Source organism: Phragmites australis, chromosome 15, assembly GCF_958298935.1.
Source record: "Phragmites australis chromosome 15, lpPhrAust1.1, whole genome shotgun sequence".
Lineage (NCBI taxonomy): Eukaryota > Viridiplantae > Streptophyta > Magnoliopsida > Poales > Poaceae > Phragmites > Phragmites australis.
In genome coordinates this window covers 26,309,832-26,332,350 of record NC_084935.1, presented here as the reverse complement: position 1 = coordinate 26,332,350, position 22,519 = coordinate 26,309,832, and the positions used below count along the sequence as shown (strand labels likewise).

At 45.3% G+C, this 22,519-nt stretch overlaps 2 protein-coding genes across 2 annotated transcripts; one reads left to right on the top strand and one right to left on the bottom strand.

Moving 5' to 3' along the window:
• Positions 1-14,763: 14,763 nt before the first annotated feature.
• Positions 14,764-15,144, top strand: LOC133892252 (uncharacterized mitochondrial protein AtMg00810-like). Its single transcript, XM_062332940.1, has one exon. The coding sequence runs from the start codon at positions 14,764-14,766 to the stop codon at positions 15,142-15,144; it is 381 nt and encodes a 126-aa protein (XP_062188924.1).
• Positions 15,145-17,578: 2,434 nt separating this feature from the next.
• Positions 17,579-18,786, bottom strand: LOC133893212 (auxin-responsive protein IAA24-like). Its single transcript, XM_062334186.1, has 3 exons — positions 18,467-18,786; positions 18,065-18,379; positions 17,579-17,973 (listed from the first exon to the last, which is right to left on the bottom strand). The coding sequence occupies exons 1-3, from the start codon at positions 18,658-18,660 to the stop codon at positions 17,916-17,918; spliced, it is 567 nt and encodes a 188-aa protein (XP_062190170.1). The 5' UTR covers positions 18,661-18,786; the 3' UTR covers positions 17,579-17,915.
• Positions 18,787-22,519: the final 3,733 nt, after the last annotated feature.

The following is a 22,519-nucleotide window of genomic DNA, read 5'->3' as shown; positions in this document are numbered from 1 at the left end:
GCCTCAACATTGATGTGGCAGTTAAACAACCACAGAAGGTAAGGGTCGTAAGGGACACCCCACCTATTGTCTAGCACATGTTTTTGAACTGTTGCACAGCGACCATCTTCACGTCTCCTATACACCGGGTAGGAGTCCTTGACTTGTAAAGTAGTCACATTGAAAGGCCGCAGATAATGATTCTTGCATGACGAACAATCCTTTGTGCATGGGCAATTGCGGTTCAGCACACTGCAAGGCCCATGCATCATATGCTTGACGACCATCTTGTACAGCTATAGGTACTTATGCTTGTCCGGGAGCTCGGCTGATATGAGGCAATTATACTGCTTGGAACACATAAGCTTGTATCGTCCCTGCATGATGAGTAGGAAGTGGGCATGTGGTAGACCCCTCTTCTAGAACTCCACAACATAGACTTAGGCTTTCACCTTGCCAAGGATGTCTTTTCAAGCAACTACTTTTTTAGTTCCTCTAACTTTGCCTTAAAAATACGCACGATGAGATCCGGATGATCTTGAGGTATTTGTCAAGGGTAGAGCTCGCACATGATCTCATCCCATTTTGGGTTGCATGTCATTGTGAGGAAGATGTTGGACTTCCCGTACTTTGTCACTAAAGCCATAGCATCCATATACTGGCGCCTCTTGTCCTGCGGACCTCTGATAAATGATGTAGCCAGCACAGTCCATTTTCCAACTACGTCCACTCTACCCTCCCTGGCATGCAAGCTATCCACCAAGCCTTGATACAGGTCCGCCCTTAACTCCTTCTGGTGTGCCCATATGTAGTCCAGCCACGAGCTCTCGATCTTTATGTATGTGTCGACCGCGAACTGCTGGAAAAGATGCTTGCCAAATAGTATTGGATTGAATATCCCTGACTGAATCTGGAATTTGTAGCAGTAGTAATCCCTCACGGACACGCATAGCCTGCCACCATAATCTGCATGGAGCTTAGGACATTAGAATATAGTTAGGTGGCATAAGTGATTACAATACCAAGAATTGACATTGCAAATACAATCTTTGCAAACACTAACACGAGCCTTACGAGCCACACGAGCAGCGTTCATCTCATTCATGGACACACAAACCTTTGGGATATCGGAATTCCAGCCGAGTTCGCCTCTAGGGAAGAAGAGAGGGTATGAAAGAGCATCATAGCATCCATGATACGACTAGATGCCATATATTTGCATGTTCTTCCCCAGTAGGATAACACTATTCTCGAATGTCCTTCGTCGTTTGCTCCCCTTGACCCACACGGCAACCACCTCTGCAGTCGTCGACACGTTATATGTTCCCTGGTCTAGCCAATGGTCAAGGTTCAGTGTCACATGGTAGTCCCCAAGGTCCTCAACCTGTCCCATACTCCTGAGCTATTCAGAGTACAGGTTGCCACGAAGTATGTCAACGAGCCTTCTGATGACTTTATTGTCTTGCTGGTACTGCTCCTGGCAGCAACGGTGATACCGATGATATATATTGGGATCATCATCATAAAAGTAGAGCTCCAGATGCTTGGGTTCAGTCCCGTCTATACCAAACGATCGTATGTTGTGGTACATTTGGCTGTGGGTACGAAACGTGTAAATACCACTTTTTCTCATGTCGCTGGTCTCACCGTCAAGGCGATAATATAGTGAAGTGAATGAGAAATGACCATTGAAATATCTAATGTTGTCACAGAAGTGTCCAGCATCAGCGTCTGCACTCGACCAGAGCCTCATGAGCTTAGGTGGCATATCCAGGGTGGATAGTTTAATCTTTCCATTACAACAACAGAACCCCTTAGCTCATACTCAAACTTCATCGTGTTGCAATGTTTGTAGTTTTCAACAGGCTTCAGCATGTGCGTTGCTTGGGGTATATTGCCTTACACATGGTCGTACAGATCGGGTATGCTAGAGGTAGTAGCTGAGGCATCTTCAGCTTCATCGAATCTGACATCCTCATCATTGGTATGCCTGTCTGAAGTGATTTTTAGCATGAACGAGTTAGATAAGGTTGGACATAAAGCGAAACAATGCCAAAAAGGTACCTTGACTAGCGAACATGTAGCCCTCCTCCTCTTCAGAGTCCTCCTCGAATACGACGCCATCGTCATCACCTATCATATCATACATATTTGTATAAGTATATATGATGGCTCTGATTGTATTTGAATTACAAAATGAATACAATCAAGGAAATTACCATCCTCGCTAACTAGTGGACGAGTTGTAGGCGCCTGGTCACTGGTAGTTTGAGGGGTATTTTCTGTCAATAACAACACAAGTACAATACATTAGGGTATATGTTGTATTGGGATTTGAGAAAAGAGCAATACATGTAAGAACATTACCATTGTTAATGACACCTGACTGTGGTGGAGGATCTAAACCATTGGTATCTTCTACAGTTATAGTTGGATTTTCTTCTATTGAGGTAGAAGCTTTCTTGTCCCGTCTACTTGCAAAGTGCTCATTACGATGGGCTAGCAATGATATCCTTTCTTCGAGTGTTACATGTTGTCTGCGCGTTATTTGGTTGGCATTCTTCACATCCAGCATTTGATCCGAAGCTGACTAGATGTAAACAGACGTTGGTTGGACCGGAGGAATTGACCAATCATTTGTGCCTGCTTCTCCTAGGGTGTCATATTATGCACCCTCCGATGTTCACGACTTGCTTCGATCTGCTCCTCACTTAGGGTGCTGTGTCACAATACCTCGGAGACCTTATGACGATCATGTCTCGCTTGCTTTTGTTTAGGTGTTAGATTTGCATATCATGCACATTATCTCACTTGTTTAGCTTCAATTTTCTCGTTTGCTAACTCTCCCATCGAATTATTAGGTGGTGTAGTGTGAGTGGCACAATCATCAATGGTTACGGTCTTGATGCTATCAGGGGTACATCGTAGTTGTATTGGCTCTTCTGGCATGCTAATAGGATGTGATGCATCGCGAGCATACTTATTTCCTAAAATGGGATCACATGGCATCATCAGGAATCTAATATTGTGTGTCAAATTTGTAAGATGCTTCCACATGTAAGAACATGGCATCATCAAGAATGTAATAATGCTCCTCCTAGTAGGTTCAATGTACCTATGATAGGGTAGTTTGGAGTCATAGTGACATCAATGATGCTTTCGTGTCCATCTATTACTCCAGGTATACGTATGCAGCCACCTACAGCGTGTTCAACTTTTAATAGTCAATCAGTTAATATTAAACCAAATATCATGTTGAAATTTAAATAAAATGAGGAGATAAATATTCACAGTACCTGGCAAGTGACCAGAGGTGGTCACAATGTTTTCTTGACCTTGATATGATATAGAAACTTGTTTCCTCTGGTATGCTTCATTTACATGCAGCCAATCTGTACTTTTGATATTTGATGCATGTTCTTTGTTGCTAATGCTGACACCATCTAAAAAATTGACCAAAATACTCTAGTGGTAGTTAGAAGGCTATTGTAAACAAGGGGTATTTTAGGAATAAAGAAACTTAAAGGCTAAGACACCTTCCTAGACCTATAAATCGAGGGATGGAGCTGTAGGGGAGTGTTGAGCCAACCATTTAAGAGCCTAGTAATAGATTTTGGAGGAGAGAAGATGATAGGCTTAGCCTTTGTAATAAGTTAGATTTTTGTGAGAGAAATATTTTGTAATCTGTCTAAAATAGGGCTGACTTCTGTACTTAATAAAGTTGATTTTCTCGTATGAACGTGTGTTCATGTCCTTCTAATCTCCTTCTTTTTGTTCACTTGCTTCTCTTACAAGTTTTTCTTTTTTAGTTGTGATTTTTGTTTTGCTTTTTAAGCTGCAATTTTTTCACCCTTGTGAAGTTAATCTCTTTGTTGCTAGGGGCATAAAATGTGTGTATAATAGTACAAATTTGAGTCTCGCATTCTTTTGCCTCTAAGTCATCAACTTGAAGAGTTTCTTTACCTAGTGACCATCTTCTTGAGTTTCTTTCAAAGTTGATGGCTTTTTATGACTAGAGTTATGGAATGATCTTAAATGAAATCTTGTGTTCATATCTCATCCATAGAGTCACATGGTATTGGTCTTTTTCTTTGTTTCTCTCTATTTACTTTCACTTGAATTTTTAAGGTGTGTTGGGTGAAACAAAGGAGAAGGTCATCCAATTTAAAAGAATTTGATGATACTACTATTCGTCCCTCTCTAGTCTCCACTCTTGATCCTGCATAAGAACTCACCACCGTGGTCTGTCCTCAACACTTTTATCTCATGTCCACACTGCTTCTCAACAAATGTTTTAAACTTCTTGAATATTTCAAAGTGTTTGCTCCGACCAATAGTTTGCTTGAGGCTAAAATGGCATCCTAGCTTGCTTTGCAACACCCTTCACAAAGCTGAGTTGGGTGTACAATCCTTGGCAGCCCCTGCACCATATATCATGCATATCCTTCAGTGCCTAGAAATTGACATGCTCGAGCCTTTCGTGCCATAACCAGGCGGGATCATCCATGCTCATGGCAAAGCAAACAGGCTTACAAGTTTCTAACTGAATTTTGTAAAGCATGTTCGGTGTTGTTTTAACATTCATCACTAGTTTGCCGCTCTTGTCATGAACCCACAATAGAGAGCCATCCAAAACAATCATGCTGCCTTGATCCGCTGACAGCTGACCAAGGCTTATAATGTTGCTACGCATTCTGGCCTATGTAATATATCTCGCTGAGGAGCCGCTGCTCAACATTCTTGCACTGGAATAGGATGGAACCTTTCCCCTTGATCTGGACTAATAAACCATCACTAAACTTTACTTGCCCTTAGATACTTTCATCCAGCTCGGTGAAGTGCGATCGTTGGCTTGTCGTGTGGTTACTGGCAACGTTGTCCAGATACCACAGACCTGTCTCCGGTTGGCCTCCTTCTATGGTGAGTAGTTGTGGCACCACATTCTCTTCATTCAGGAGTACCACGTTACATGGCTCTTCCACGCACACGGCTAAAAGCAACGTTGGCGGAAACAAATTTTATAGGATCCGGTCCTTTAAAAGATCTCTACTCTCAGCGTGACACATGTCCCTCTTCTTTACGCGTGTGCCGCTCTCATTTGTTGGATCAGAGATACACGGTGTGGATTAGGATCTCGCAGAAGTCTTTTTTACCGGTTCTTATAGAATTTATTTCTAACGTTAGCTCATCTTCATGAGTACGAGTGAGGTTTGCCTCATCCCGGTGTTTGCTGCGACACTCCGCGGTGTAGCGCCCGAAATTGCCACAGTTACAACACCTGTCCTTGCTCTTGTCCTTTAATTCCTCCACCAGAGCCGCGGGAGTTGTTGCCATCCTGGCATGGCATGAAGCCATTGTCGTGGCCTCCCTTGCCACATGAACACCCACGGCCGCGCCCATCTCTATTGCAATTGTTCTTGGAGATGGATGAACTCAGTGCTAACGTCCACCATCATCTACCATGCCACTGTCTTTAAGCTAACTAAATGGCTAATTAAAGAGATTGATAACATCCGATCCGGAAATGCTTCATTTGGGCCAGAGTGGAAAATGGTGATGGACATGGCTGAAATCTAGTGCGGTGGGAGGTTGTGTGCAGACCAAATTTTCTTGGTGGAGCTGGAGTTCTAGACCTCAAATGCTTCTGTCGTGCGCTACGGATGTGGTGGCAATGGTACTCTTGGATCGATCCAACTAGACCTTGGAGCAATTTCCCGGTTCGGCTGGACTCTACAGAGAAAGAACTCTTTGCAGCTTCAGTTACCGTTCAAATTGGTGATGGAAACAGGGTAAAATTTTGGATGGATACTTAGGTTGACCAATGCAGTTTTGATCAACTTGCATCAAATCTTTTCAGCCTTGCAAAACATAAGACCAGAATGGTAGCACAGGAGCTTACAAACTCTCGATGGATTTCAAATTTAAATCGCATCGAAAACTTCCAACAGTTGAAGGAATTCATTGAGGTTTGGAGATTGATTCAGGTAATTCACTTACAGCCGGGGCAGCAAGATATGGTTGTTTGGAAATAGACCCCCACCGGTACCTACACTGCAAATCCGCATTTGAGATTCAGTCCAATGGCGCAAGCCTACCGTTCCGGGACATGTTCTTTTGGAAGGCGCATGCTAAGCCCAATAAGGCTCGGTTCTTCACATGGACGGTCATGCATGGCAAATTGCTCACTACCGACAACTTGGATGCAAGAGCCATGGACAATGGTGTGGTCTACCCTATGTATCTCCACGAGCCAGAAATAGTCGGGCACCTACTGTTACATTGTTCCTACGCCAATTTCCTCACCAATCAGGTATGGCCTTGGTGTGATATTGCAGTAGACTATGTAGAGCCAGAGCCACACGAAACTCTCTCTGAGTGCACCTGCCATGTTGCTTAAAAAAAAGATGGATGAACTCCAATCTTCGCCCTTATTCATCAGCGCTTGCCACTTGGCATGAGTGAGCAACGAGTGTTCGTCGGCATTGAAGCTGCAACCGCGCATCCGTGCCTCATGTGCCTTGAGGTGGCCGACGAGCTCCTCAATGGTCAATTTTTTAATGTCGCCGAATTGCTCGATCATTGACACAATCTACAAAAACTTTGACGGCATTGTGAGGACGAATCTCTGGACAGCGTAGGACTCATCGAGCTTATCCCCAAATGCCTAGATCTTGTTGACGAGGGTCATCAACTTCACTACGAAAATGTCGATTGATTCCGCGTCATTCATCTCCAGGGCATCGAACTCCTTTCGGAGCACCTGGATGTTGGCCTCCTTCACGCGATCAGCACCCTGATGCATCATCTTAAGGGTCTCCCACGTCTCCTTGGCCGTGCTCTTTTTTTTTTTTTACCAGCAGCTCCAGCGTCTCCCTTAGCACCGCTTGGTAGATCGCAACAAGCTCCATTTGATCCTTGCAGTCCTCCACCGCGACCTTCGGATCCACCAGCTCGATGGCATACCAAACGCCTTGTACGTGCATGAAGACCTTGATCTTCATCAACCATGCATCATAGCTGCTCTTGTTGAGCAGCCGGTACACGAGCGGGACTGAACCAACCTTCTTTGACACCTACCTCCGTAGCCCCGTCATCATTCGGCATGTACTGACTCTGATACCACGAAGTGTTGGTATAGACCCCTAGATCACAAGTACAGAAGGGACTCCTAAGTGGAAGAAATGAACACGCGAAGTGGTTAATGCACGCGAACACTCGAGGAACACACGAACACAATGGGGCAGATTTTCTAGCTTGTATTCTCTTGATGCGTTAAAAAACAAACTGAGGAGATAACTCAACAATATAACCAACAGTGAAATCTTGTTTGTGATTACCATCAATGTGTGTAATCTTGTTTGTGTTTACGTGTTGTGATTTTGAAATCTTGTGTGAAAGAACAGCGATGAAATCTTGTTTGTGATTTTGTTTATGATGTGTGTAAAATCGTTGGCGAGGCTGCCGCATCGGGCACCACTTTTTTTGCCTTGGAATACGCATCACTATCGGTTGGAATCCTGAACCGGAATTAATGCTAATTTCCAATGTCAGTTCTATACCCGGTATTGATAGTCTGTGACTATCAGTGATAGTATGTGACTATCAGTGCTGAGTAATCAGTGTCAAGTTTAAAATCAGCATTGATGAGATTTTAAAACCGATATTGTTCATCGGTTTTGCAGTAGTGTGCTAAGTGGAAGAAATGAACACGTGCAGTAGTTAACGCACGCGAACACTCGAGGAACACACTAACACAATGGGGCAGATTTTCTAGCTTGCATTCTATGCGTTAAAAAACTAACTGACGAGATAACTCAACAATATAACCAAACGCTGATAGCTAGCCTAACTGACTCCTGAATACGTGCTACTCGCACGATCCGAGCTACTCGTTCCACACGTCACGCGCGTAGGACCCGGAAACACTAACACACGCACGGACACAGTGCCATGCACCTAGACTGATAATCACGGCACACTAGACAACATGCAAGTGACCACGTCTAGATTGCTGCTAATATTTGCATCGCGTAAATGGGTCAATTCGGAGATGATATATGTTTGAAACCCTTTGGTTTATATGATGGTATACTTATGCCAACCCTCCGTGTGAGAGTAATCCAACACCACTGCATCTAAACCGCATAGGCCAGCAGTGATTGATCGTGATCTTACAGACCATTTGGCTAATGATAATAATTTCTTTTCCTCTTTCCATTTCACAAAAGAATAATCTATAAGCATGTAATCTTTGCATTGTGAATACATATGTCACTAGTTTTTTTGGTAAAGGAGCTGTCGCAGAAGAAAGAATAAGAAATAGTCACTTGCTCATAGAGACATCAGGAATCCGTCCTTTTTTCTAAAAAGAAAAGAAAAAAGAATATCAGAAATTCAGGATGGCTGAGCGGCAATTGCGAGCGCACCAAAGCGAAACACCTCAACATTTGAGTCGCCCATACCTAAACCTAAACCATCCGCCACCTTAATGCCAGTCGCGCGACCTAGGGTTCCGGCGATGGCCCACCGCCCAAGTCATCGTCGGTGGCGGCGGCGCCACCTCACCCTGCAGGAGAGGAAGCCTCCAGTCTCCCCAACAGGCTGCGGGCCAGGTCAGCACCTCTTGTCGCTAGCGTTGCTCGCGCAGTTAGGGTTTCCGTACGCTGCTCAACACGATTACTCGAGGACAATGTGGGGGCATCATCGGTTGGTCAAAATGCCGCGCTGCTCAGCTTGGCTTGGCTTGGCTTGGGATTTTCGTTCGATTTTCGGGTAGGCCGTGAGTCTGTTGCGTAGGACTCTTGTGTGGCCCTATTACTGGCGCCACATGTGTAGCTTTAGGGGGTTTTTTTAGAGGTATATAGCTTTAGGTGTTGTGTCAACAATTACCACCGTATAAACAGTTGTTTGTTTGTAGAACTGTTGAAATTAGGAGTGTAATTTTGCATTTGGAACTGAACTGGTGTGAATTTAGTAGAACTTGGCCTGTGTTTTTCTTTGGTTCAATAAAATTGGAAGAGTGAACTGGGCCAGCAATGGTAGTGCGTGCACTCGCACAATTGATTGGGCGAAATAAAAAGTTTATGTCGTGCCGTCACTTGGGCCGGTGATAATAGTATGTGACAGTTTCTCAAAAGTAAAAGATAATAGTATGTGACAGGATCGACTCGTGTACCAGATTTCAATAACTACCACTTTGCACAACCAGTGATAATAGAGTTGTGTAAGGCCAAAAAGTATCCTACTTAGGACCAGAGTCGCATGGGTATTTGGCAGAGCTGTCTGTATGCGATAAAGTTATCAGTGCATATATGCATTATGCAGTGTACATTGTTTGTAACGCTAGCTGCTGCTGAGTAGTAGAGTTTCTGATAGACTTGCAAAATTTTATTCGTCGCGTCGAGAGTCGAGACTAAATATGCATGGGAAGTAACATGAAGAGCTCCTCCTAAAGGATGGGCTTTATCACTTCCTATCAGATCTCTTGTGATTGTGCAGCTTATTTAGAAATGTCTGCAATTTTTCCTATGATTTTAGCTAATATATCATATATGTGTAAGCCTAAGCCCTGACATTAATAGTTATCTTTATCTGTTTTACTTTAGGACCTTCCTCATGAAATCGGGGTGACCCAGTGCAAGAAATTAGAATTTGGAACTTGAGTGACAGTAAGAGAATCGGAGCCACGTGGCTATTCAACAAGCAGCACAGTTGAGAGAGAAGGATAAAATTCTTTTACCTGTATTATTACATTTATTTTGAGTTTTCTTCTTATTTATGACCAGTGTATTATTTCTTCCCCTGTGTACATTACCTATTTTCATCGTCTGGTCTTTTCAAACGAAAGGCGGAATACTGAGAGGATGGTTAAGTACAAGAAGATCTTGAATGTGAAAGTATAAGCGTGTTGGCAATATTATTCTGCAGGATGCATTAAATCATGCACATAGTTCAGTAAATCGTGTTAAATTTTGGTGTGATTTTTTTTCTTATGAGCAGCTAGTGTGTATTCAGTAATTTTGCCGGAGGGATGGTAAAATTTCTTTGATTTTTCAGCTAAGCGGTATCGCTTCAATTTTGTTCTTTTTCCCAAAAAAATCATTGATAATTTTTTAGTTTGTCTTGAATAAGGTGATTAAAGTAATTAAATTGACAATGCCCCTCCCTTATCTAGTTCTCTGAGTTTATTCTTTTCCCTTCTCCGTGCCTTATAAGTGAAGCCTTTGATTTTTCCACCGAAGCTGTGCCACAGATTGCACTTAAAAATGCTTAAAAGATGGATCTGTTGCTTGCATAGTTAGATTATTAAGATATTTCATGTTTTCTTGATTGCAAGAAAAGATACATATGTACAGTAGTTGTTGGAATGTGAGTCATACAGGCTAGGCCCAGCCAGCCCAGCCGACCATTCTTACGGAATGTACAGCAGCGATTGATCTCCTTCTTAGTTTAGAGATTGATCGCTTCCCTTATATAGATATCGCTTACCTTGTATAGATAACTCTTACCTAGTTTAGGCTTACCTTATATATGATATCACTTACCTTGTCTAGGATATCTTTTACCTAGTTTAGCCTCTTGTACCACTATATAAGCCAGTCGGCTTTGTGAAAATAAACTCAAGTTGAGCATTCTCCTCATTCTCCATTTCTTTCATGGCATCAGAAGCCAAGATTTGGTGATCGCCCCCACCCCCCCTCGCCTCCTTCACCTAACCTCCTACATCTGGCGAACGCCCCCAGGCTAGCCAGCAACCCATCCACCTCCACCAGCTCCTTCCCGGGCGATCGGGCATTGCACTCCACCAGCGTGCCTTCTGTGCCAACATCCCAAGTTGTCTGCCACCACCACATGCACTCTCAACACACCTACATGTCCATCATCATTGCTTCCGCTCTCTGCACCATTAACGTGCACGCACACATTCCCTTCTCTCTTGAGCTTCATCCACCAAATTACTCCCGTTGGCATGAGCTATTTTTAGTTCTTGTCAGCAAGTTCGGTGCTCAGGGTCATCTCGATGGCTCCTCCCTCAAGCCAAACACCAAGATGTCATCCAGCGACGCCGTCTCCAACTGGGAATCAATGGACTGCACCGTCCTCTCCCTCCTCTACGCGTACGTCTCCGAGGAGATACTTGCCATCTTCCTCGTGCCCGGCTCCTCAGCGCATGTTGTTTGGCCTAGTCTGGAGGGATTGTTCCATGACAACAAGCGTCCTCTCCCTTGAAGCGGAGTTCCGCACCTTTGCTCAAGGCAACCAGACGATCCTCGTCTACTCCCAGCATCTGAAGTCCTTCACCGACACCCTCGCCAACCTTGACCAATCTTTATCTGAGGACACTCTCATCCTCACCATGTTATGTGGGCTGTCTAAGCCCTTTTGCAACATCACCACTATCATCAAGACCAAGACTCCATTCCCAAAGTTCCTCGATGCCTGCTCCCTCCTCCTCGAGGAGGCCAATCTCAAGATCACGATGCCCAGCCCTTCTACGGCTCCGGTGGCCACCACCAGTGCCAAACCACCTAGCGCCACCGCCTCTGGCCATTCGATTAGCTATGGCGCTGGGTCCAGGAGCTCCTCCTCTAACGGAAACAGCGGAAAGAAGAACAAAGGCCGAAACAACCATCGCGGTGGCAGTGGCACTCATGGCAACAACACCGGTAATGGAGCCCCCACCTTCCCCTATCCCTAGGGCATCGTGCCACCAATCTGGCCTGGTACTGCCCGAGCATTCTCGGACCATGACCTACGACGTCCAATGCCCAGCACGGCTTCGCTACACTAGGAGTATATGGCACCCCAACTGCACCGTCATGGGATTAAGCCTCGCTCATCTAGGACATTAACGCCATGTCCGTGCAGCAATATGCACCTTGGTTCACGGACTCAGGTGCTTCCTCCCACATGTCCATCGACCTGGATAACCTCTCCCACCTCTCTCCACTCCCCAACACCAGGCATCAGATGTTTGTCGGTGATGATTCTGTTCTTCCTATCACAGCTTCTGGTCGTGTTGACTTTCTCGCCGCCAGACCTCTCACTCTTTCTAATGTTTTGGTTTCACCTAATCTTATCACCAATCTCATTTTTGTTCGCAAGTTCACAGCTAATAATCTTTGTTACGTCAAGTTTGATCTCTCTATGAAGGATCTCTGCACCAGGAACCTGATTCTCAGGTGCAATAGCTCCAATGACCTGTACCATTCTTTGCACCGCCTATCCGCCGTCATCACGCCCTCAGTGCACCTTCCACCACCACTTAGCACCAAAGTCTAGGTCATATCGGCCACCAGCCCCTTTCAAGTCTTTGTGCTAGCAACGCCATCACTGCCTCTTAAAAATAAAATGGCACCATTCTTCTATCATGTGTGCCAGCTCAGGAAAATGTTCACATCAGATTTCATCCTTCTGTTTCTAGCACTAGTGCTCCTTTTGAACTTCTTCATTGTGATCTATGGACATCTCATGTACCCAGTATTTATTGTTACAAATACTATTTAGTGATGCTTGATGATTTTATGCATTATTATTGGGTTTTTACTCTCAAATTGAAATCTGTTACTCAACCGGCCATCCGTCACTTTCATACTTATGTCACTAACCAGTTCCACATCACAATTCAGAGCATCCAGTGCGACAACGGCCGAGAGTTCAACAACAATGTCGCCCGTGCATTCTTCCTCACCTGCGGCATCCACCTTCAACTCTCATACCCATACACTTCTTAACATAACGATAAAGCTGAGTGTGCTATTCGTACCATTAACGATGTTCTTTGGTCACTGCTTTTCCAAGCCTCCATGCCGCCCACTTATTGTGACAAGCCACTTCACACCGCCACTCACCTCCTCAACCGACGTCCCACTAAGGCTCTTCCCTCCACCACACCATATCAAGCCTTATTCAGTCGTCCTCCCACATACAACCATCTATGGGTCTTCAGGTGCCTCTGTTACCCCAACATCTCCACCATCATGCCACACAAACTTGCTCATCGTTCTACGGCTTGTGTCTTCCTCTGTTACCCAAAAAACCACAAAGGCTATCGCTACCTCGATCTGGCCACACATCGAGTCATTATATCTCGCCACGTGGTTTTTGACGAAGTTGTCTTTCCTTTTGCTTCACAAATGCCAGCTTCGACTTATCACATGTTCGATGCAAATGAAATTTTAGCGTGAGGTACTGCAAGTGTAGCCACTGGCGGTTCACCCGATGCTTTTTCCAGTGGTACGAGACCCCTCCTCCAACTGCCCAGCACCACATTGGCGCCCCTCCATCCTAGCATGACAGCAGGCGGCCCCGGTGCGACGACGCTCATGCCCCTCCACCCCGATGTAGCTGAGCCACCCGTCCCTCCAATAGGTGGACGCCTCCCAGTCATGGCACAGTCCAGCAATAGGCATGGCATGACGGCGGACGACGCCCTCCATGGCATAGCAGTGCCCGTGCCTCCCCACCCTGGCGCGTCCACCCTCGTGGATCTACATGGCTCGATGCTGCTCCGCATGTACTCGAGGCGGTCACATGAGGCAACCAGAACTGGACAGGTGGACCGTCCTGGGGTGATGGTCGGTGACACGCCTAGCCCAACTGCACTAGCACCTCCGGCCCCCCCTCCGCCTAGCAGAGCCGCGGCCCCCCAGCACAACACCTATTGCGCCCTCTCCGTCCGGCGCACCACAAGGGAGTCTCCACCACCACCTTGGGCTGCCACTTTAGCCCAGTGCACCAGTGGCTGGCCTGCCACCCGGCACGACCACAGCGGGCGGCCTTCACCTCACCAGACCACTCCTCCTCATCTACAGCCACCGAGCTTGGGCTACCACTAGTGCCAAACAACCGGCCCATCGCATCGACCCTAAGCAGCCATCCCAACGCAGCATCACACCCCCCCCCAGTGGTCCACCAGACGTGACACATGTCCCCACGATGACTGGGAACCCCATGATCACCCGCTCCAAAGCACGTCAGGCCCTCATCGCCTCAATCATCACCATGTCCCCCATGCTAAAGACATATCATGGTGCTCTCAATGATCCTAATTGGCGGACCGCGATGTTCGACAAGTTCACCGCACTCTCCACCAACAATATATGGGATCTTGTTCCTCCCCCGCCATGTGCCAACATCATCCCCAGCAAATGGTCTCTCACCACAAGTACAACTCCGATGTCACCCTTGCTTGCTACAAGGCCCGCTATGTTATGCGTGGCTTCTCATAGCAGCCCAGCATCAACTACGATGAGACCTTTAGCCCCATCCTCAAACCTAACACCATACGTGTGGTACTCTCTCTCGCCATCTGGAACAATTGGCCCATCCACTAGATGGACGTCAAGTATGCTTTCCTCAACAGCAAGCTCGAGGAGATGATCTTCTACCAGAAGCACTCTGGCTTTGTCGACGCCGGCAACCCAAATCACATATGCCGACTCAACAGATCGCTCTACGGTCTGAAGAAGGCTCCTCCGTGTGGTACAACGGCTTCTAGACTTTTGCAGTCTCCATCAGCTTCCGCGGCTACAAGACGAACTCCTCCCTCTTTGTCTACCATAGCAGGACCAACATCACCTACCTCCTTATGTACGTCGACGACATCATCTTGATAGCATCAAGCATGGCACTGCTTCAACTGGTCATCACCGCCCTCCACAACGAATTTGCGATTACCGACTTGGGCCACCTCCACTACCTCCTCAGTATCTTAGTGCATCGGGACTCCTAGGGCATTTTTCTCAAGAAAAATATGCCACAAAAATTCTTCAACGGACCAACATGTCCACATGCAACCCATGCACCACCCCAATTGAAGCACACTCCAAGCTAGCTACTGCAGCTTGCACCCCGGTCTCCAACCCGATACTATACCGGAGTTTCGCGGGTGCTCTTCAATACCTCACCTTCACTCGTCTCGACATCACGCATGATGTTCAGCATGTTTGTCTCCACATGCATGACCCGCGCGAGCAACACTTCCTGCTGATCAAGCGCATCCTGAGGTACGTCAAGGGGACACTCGGCCATGGTCTGCAGCTTTCATGTAGCCCCTCCCATGACCTCGTCATCTACTCTAACGCGGACTGGGCAGGCTGCCCTGACACTCGCAAGTCTACCTCGGGCTACTACGTCTTCCTCAACGACAACTTAATCTCCTGATCCTCAAGCGCCAACACACCATCTCCAGGTCCAGTGTTGAGGCCGAGTACCGAGCTATCGCCAACGCCATCGCCGAAGCTTTATGGCTACGTCAAGTCCTCTCCGAGATTCATCGCCCATTGACCAAGGCCACCGTTGTCTACTGCGACAACATCAGCGCAGTGTATCTCTCCATAAACCGGGTCCAACATCAGTGAACTAAACATGTTGAGATTAATTTGCACTTCATTCACGAACGGGTGGCACTGGGAGACGTCTGTGTTCTATATGTCTCGACAACTCTTTAGTACGTGGGCATCTTCACCAAAGAACTTCCGACCATGGTATTCTAAGACTTTCGCTCCAATATCAACATCCGCAAAGCTCCAAGTTGACAATGCGGGAGGGTGTTGGAATATGAGTCATACCGGCCAGCCCAGCTGACCATTCTTATGGGATGTACAGCAGCGATTGATCTCCTTCCTAGTTTCGAGATTGATCGCTTTCCTTGTATAGATATCGCTTACCTAATTTAGGCTTACCTTGTCTAGGATATCTCTTACCTAGTTTAGCGTCTTGTACCACTATATAAGCCAGCTAGCTTTGTGAGAATAAACTCAAGTCGAGCATTCTCCTCATTCTCCATTTCTTTCAATAATAACAACAGGATTTTACATGACAAGGCACTCTTCTAGATGGTCCAGTGGATGGTTGGATGCACTGTCATGCCAGGTGCATGACATGACTGTAGGTTTGATGACTATACTCCTTTCTTGGCACAAGTTGTTGGTATTACTTCACAAAGAAAATTAGGTCCTAGCAGTTGGCACAAGTTGTTGGTATTACTTCACAAAGAAAATTAGTTGTAGCAGTATCTGAGTTAGGCTATTTGTACGATTTGTCTTCCGATAGTTATATGCTATTAATCAACATGTGGAGTCTCATTGTACCACTTCTCTGTCTCAACAGGCATAAATATTCTGCTGTGGGATACCACAACAAATGCTGCCCTCCAGAAGTGCAATTAAAGGCTGGCAAATTTAAAGGAAATAGAAGTTATAAATAAAATAAAAATCGCATGTGTTCCCGAAGGAAGTAGCGTTTTTTTTAATGAATTTACTTGATTTGAGATGACCCCTTAATGCTTCAGTTTCTGCACTTTCTTTTGAAGTAATAGCTACTGGTCAAAATATCTTCTTCTTCTTTTAAGAAAACAAATGCATGTCAAAATATTTTGTCTGAACTCATGGGCTGATGTTACCATAAACATTGCATTCTGCTTATCTTATGAATTCAGTTCTTGAAGTTGTTTAAAGGCATCTTTGTTACCTTTTTCTAAGCTGTGAACTGGTTGCCATTAGGCCCACTATCTGCTCCCTTCTCAGTGCTCATACTTCCATAACCTGAAAAGCCTGGTGTGAATACGGCAGTATTTTGAACGTCTCCTTGATTCCGATTCATGTTTATTTAGCGGGTGGGTCTTGTACCAGATTGTTTATATCAAAAAGTACAGGTCCTACTTAGTAACATGAAAACATTTCCTCGGTTTGTTTTAGCCAAGGACAGTAGATTGTGATTTACAATCTATAAGCTAAAATAAATATATTATCATCACAATCTAATTCTTAGATTATAATAATCTAGTAATCTAGATTCTACTACCTTTGGTAAATTATACTATATAATTTTTTACAATCTAAAACCTACAAATTGTTTTTTATAATCTTAAACTAAAATATTAATGCCCTTATCATATGTTCCTTGTCTCATATGTTAATGTAGTCACAGTATGATTGTACCCCAAGACTGACAGTCATCAGTCATCACATGCTCTCAACTGCTGCATTCTGATGATATAATTGCAGACGGTCAGCTGTCGCTATTTCAGGATATATCCTCCGTGCTGCTGTATACCATGGCTCGGGCAGCGCGATTTTTTGGCTTCAGGGGAAGATTCCTGGAATGTGTGCACCAACCATATCATCTTGTCCTCTGAACCATCTGCGAGTATATGTGGCAGGTTCATGTCCGTTTATCTTCCTGCAGTGCTGCGTATGATATCATGCCATGGACTGCTCCTCGTAGACAGCATGCGTGGCTTTCTGTGCGTTTGGGTCCTGTTGGTTCATGCCCCTGCTTTGTCTGGCAGCAGGCAGGCACCTTATCTTCTTCACAGCTTGAACCAATGGCCTGGAGGTTCTTGCGTCCTTGATTTTCTTTTGCAACTGTTGTGTTTTTTAATGTCAAGAATCATGTAGGAATTGTTTGGTTATGTTTATTGATCTTCAGTAAATGGATTTGGAAAATCATGTTTTGTGTTCACTCAGATCTACTGCCTTCAGATGTGTGTTTCGATTCGCCGGATGAGTTCTGAATAACCGAGCCTGTAGTGAAATACAAAGAGCAAACTAGCCCCCCAAAACTAGATGGCAATAGATAAGGCTGAAACCTGATCTGACAAAATGCTGCCTTGGCACAGTATTTATTATAAGCACATATAGAGAAGGCGACCTTTGGACAGAGAAAAATGACCAAACTTAAGCCAAATTTCTCATTTTCTTATTCTTATTTTTTACAGCCTTTGCTCATACAAAACACATCTCGAAAAAACAAAAGGCGGCTAACCTAAGATTATATACACAATTCGTAGATATTTCTCTGTCTTTGATGCAGCAGAAACAGAGATCTCTTTGTACAGTACTGGAGAGCCCAAGCCACACAGCTCTCCTGATCCTTGCCTTGCTTGACCCCATGCGTCTCATGCCATGATCTAAACTCTTGTGCCTTAACCATCACCTGGCCTCAGAGCCTTTCATTATCCTCAGCTTCTTGCATGAAGCGATGAACATACTGCAAACACATACATGAATCACTATGAGACTTCTTTCACACAAACAACTTCAGATCTAAAATAGTAAAATGTCGATCCGATGATACTTACTCCCAGGGCACATCTCCCACAAGCATGAGGTCACCGTCCTTGTCCTCGTAGGCGATGGCGTGCTGGTGGTCGCCGCCCTCCCCGGCGGCAGAGAAGGACTTGGTGAAGAGGGCATCCAGCGCCTCCCTGAGCTCCCTGTACCCCTTGTACATCCTGAGGTCGGCCTTCCTGAGGTAAGGTGCCCCGTCCATGCTCACCTTCACATACAGGCCTCCCTGCTGCTGCTGTTGCTGCTCTGCCTTCTTGGCCGCCGCCGCCGCCTGGAATGTGTTTTTCCGGTATGCCCTCACTGGTGGCCATCCTACAACTTGTGCCCTGATGAACCAAAGTAAACCTGGTTACCTCATGTACTCTCTGTATGCAGGGACTATGAAAGGGTGTTCATGTGTATGTTGCTCTTACTTGGCAGGCGCGGTGGCGTCCTGGTCGTCTCCGGCGGCCGGGCCGGTCCCCGAGGCCTCGCTCTTGGTGTCGTCCAGCGAGCGCTTCGCCCCGACGGACGGCGACGGCTTCTTCGGCCGGTCGCCGGTGCTGCTGCTCCCAGGCAGGCCGAGGCGGAGCTCGGTCGCGCTGAGGTTGTCGGCGTCGATCTCCATGGAAGAGGTGAGGCTAGCCGGCGCTCTTGAGAGAGAAGGTATGGCTGCAAGCTAGAGAGAGGAGGATGAGAAAAGCTTCGTGTGGAATTGGAGGGTGAGACAGCAGGATTGCGCTCCGCGCGTGCTTATATAGGGTGGTTCCGGCGAGGCTTCCACAGCGGTGTGGCGCGTTTTTAAATGGTGGCGCGTAAGGCGCGTGTCCCGCGGCCGGGCGGCAGTGGGGCCCGGGGACAGGTGAGCCGTGCGGGCCCCGGCCGACAGGGTGGGGCCGGCGATTTTGGACGGGGTCGTGGGGAGATTCCTTGCCGGCAGCCCATGTGGTGCGCGGGGCCCACCCGCCGGTGGGCGTGTGATTGGGGCGGGCAACCAACCGGCAGCGGACACGTGTCGCTGGTGGGTGCCGCGCTCCCTGTGCTTTCGCGCGTGTGCAATGGGTTCGTGAAAAGGAATGGTGATGTTTGAATACACTTTGGTCAAATTGCTGTGGGGAGGAAAATGCTGTGAAAATGCTGTGAGATTGTTGGAGGTCTCCCCACAATAAGGATGGCAACCGAGCGAGTCGGGACGTGTGGCGCTAGAACATATCCAATTTGAAACCCGAATTTTGAAACTTGATCTATACTCGAAGCTCAAATCGGATGCAAATTCACCCCCAACCCTACTGGGGACCTAACCCGATAAGGGACCCAAAACCCGACAATTCTTGGAGTTGGATCCTCACGCGTCACACAGTTATATCATTTTGAGATCTGAGAGAGTGAGGGATGAGGGTCTGAAGCTCTGAGCTATTCTGAGACCTAACTAAAATCACTAAATAGGCTGGGTTGTAATGTCGGATGGGCGGTGGTACGGATAAATTGATTTTCGGATTTTAGTGGCCCCACGGTTAGAAAATTAGACTCAAACCTGATTCAGATCGAACCCCGACCTGACAGCCTAGTGGGACCATCTTTACACCCTAACTCAGCCCCGTCGAGTTTGAAAACCGCAGAGACCCAACCTGACAGGACCAACTGCCATCCCTAATCCTCAGACAGTGCGAGCAGGTTTGTGAGGTTTAAGATAAAAGTCCATCGGATGCGTTTCTGGTTACAATAGAAGAAAGATCGAACACAACATAAAGTCGGGATGTCGTTTATTGGAAACTACATTGATGGAAATTTTTTTCAAGCGTGCGTAATTTGTGTCGGAGAGCTTAGCTTCCATGGTTGTACTCTCAAATAAATTATTTGAGTTGCCTTGCCGTGTAGTGGCCTATGGTTGTAACTTTGTAATATTGAACGCCCTATGTGAATTGGGTGTATTGATTTTTCATCTATTTCCCTTTTGAATTTTATTCTACTACACAAATAACTGTGCGTAGAGAGCATGGATTATGACCGAGTATATTGTCTGAAAAACTAAGTTAAAATGTAATTTGATTTATATATAATGAGTGATTGATGAGGTTGTGGATTTGATTTTATAATTATTAGATTGCATGAGCATGTATGTATAATGTAATTATGATTATTACTAACCAAAGTTGCAGAACAAATGGAGCTAACATGTCTTTCTCTGAGTGCAGGGAAATTATACATGTCGAATGATCCGGCGCTGAGAAAATGAACATACCGGATGGTTCGACATTCAGATAGTGTATACGCTAGAGTATTTCAACTAAAAAGACAAGGTTGAAGTACAAGCCAGATAGTCCGGCGATAGGCACTGTGAACGCTAGAGTATTTCTTACAAAGATATTGTAAATTGGTTCTGGTGGACTTACATGTGCCGTATGGTTCGGCGATGAAAGATGTGAACGCTGAATAATACATCGAACCATTTATTGTAGAGATATTGCAAAATGGTTGTCTAATGGAAATGAACATGTCAGATGGTCCGACGATGAGAAATTGTGTGTGTCAGACTATTTCTTGCAGAGGGGATTCTAGACAGCTAGTCTAGGAAGTTGAACACACCAAATAGTTCGGCGCTCAGGAGATGTGGACGCTGGATCATCCGGCATTCACGATTTTTTTAGGATGAGTCTTAAGCTAATAATTTTGATTTGGAACTAACTAGAGATGGTTTAGTGATATGTGTTTGCCCATCTTATGCGGTGCAGGTGATGGATGCAACATGGCAGCCAACGGCGAGATGATCGGGGCCAAGCGGGGTGCTTGATGTCGGACGATCGAAGAGGCTGGGTGGAGTGAAGGGTGATCCTAGCTGTGCACATGGAAGTTAAGCAAAACATGAAAGAAAGGATGAAGACAGAGTGTTGACAAAATCAAACAAAAGGGATGTCAGTGCAAGTGACAAAGTGGTCCAAAGGGATCATAAGCGGGAGAGACTTGTCAGCGGTTAAGATCATAAGATATAGTATATGCGTTGACATCGGGATGTTTGCTTTGGGTTAGACCAAGCGGCAATGAGTCAGGCTTTGAGAAGCGGGCAAGATTTTTTCGCGATTTTACCTCAAAACCATGGAAAAATAGAGTGCACGTGCATCATCATAAAGCTAGTATTGAGGCGAAGCTAAGTCATGAAGACGCCACGGCTATCCGATGGACGGAGAAAAATTCAGACGAAACTACACATGTGTTAGGTGGGAGTGCATTGTAAGGGAAGGACAGTTTAGGAATATGATTACTTAAGAGTTAAGCAAGCCTCATTGACCTATAAATAGATGGGTGCGATGGGTGGAATAGGGTGAGCCTTTGAGAGTTTTTGTGAGTTTTGAGAGTCTTCATTTGTGTTGTATGAAGAGGGAAGTAGAAGTGCTTAGCTTATGTTTAGATGAGATATTTCGTGAGAAAAATACTTTGTAATATGTCAAAAGTGAGTGTTCATCTGAGATTAATGAAGAAAGTATTTTTGTATATGCTTGAGTTCATCTTCTTCTAGTCTTCTACTTTTAGCTCACGTGTTTCGATGCAAGTTTTTAGCGATGTCTTGTTGATTTTTGTTTTCATTTAGAGCCGCTCCTTTTAGGTCTTGTAAAATGTGTTATTCTTGTCGCTAGAGGATTAATCTTCTTATATGAGTTGGTCCTGAACCATCTCAACCTTTTGGATCTATCAACTTAAAAAATCTCTTTTTACGGTGGCTATTTTTATTAGGTTTAGAAGTTTTCTTCTTGTTGATTGCTTTTTTACCCTACAAATTTTGATATGTCCTTAAACAGAATTGAGAGTCCTCTTCCTTCAAAGAAGAGTGTTGATTTTAGAAGTCTTGCAATCTATTCTTACCTATTGCTTCCGTATATGGTTTTAAAGTGTGTTAGGTTCAAAAATAGAGAAGAATATCAATTTCGTAAGAAATTTATTTAGACATCTATTTAACTCTTCTAATGTTCGTTCGCAATCATACATTATCGCTAAGAAAATATTTGAGGAATCGACAGTGGGCTTTGGCAACCGTTACTATTCCCTTAGGAATTAAAATATTTACTGTGAAATTCCTATTTTTTCCATTCTGAAAGGGCAGCTGATTCCCTGCGCCGGCGACGATGACTCGTCCGGAGCTCCCTTTGCGTGTGCAAACAGTATAGTTGTTCTCGGAGATAAACACGTGAATGCATGATTATACTTTTGAACCATGAGTGCATGATTAGGTCTCTCACCTTATCAACACGGCTGATTTTTTAATATTGATTAGGTATGCATGTAATGAAAAAACTGATGTGACAAACTATTTAAAAAGAGAGATGTAACTTGTTTTTTATGGAAAAAAAGTAGTTGTTTGAGCTATCAAAGACGTAAAACATCATATTAAGATGCTCATCACATTTGATCCTTTGCGTCATTTATGACGCAAGCACTACTCACCTCTCCTCTTTCTCCGTAAAGTAACAAAGTTGATCACATAATCAAAATGA

Excerpts from the sequence above, each read along its gene's own strand:
- LOC133893212 (XM_062334186.1), bottom strand. The coding sequence starts at position 18,660 with ATGGAGATCGACGCCGACAACCTCAGCGCGACCGAGCTCCGCCTCGGC. Across the intron at positions 18,380-18,466 it reads GACGCCACCGCGCCTGCCAA|GGCACAAGTTGTAGGATGGC; the intron begins GTAAGAGCAACA and ends TTGGTTCATCAG. Across the intron at positions 17,974-18,064 it reads GTGGGAGATGTGCCCTGGGA|TATGTTCATCGCTTCATGCA; the intron begins GTAAGTATCATC and ends ATGTGTTTGCAG.
- LOC133892252 (XM_062332940.1), top strand. The coding sequence starts at position 14,764 with ATGTCCACATGCAACCCATGCACCACCCCAATTGAAGCACACTCCAAG.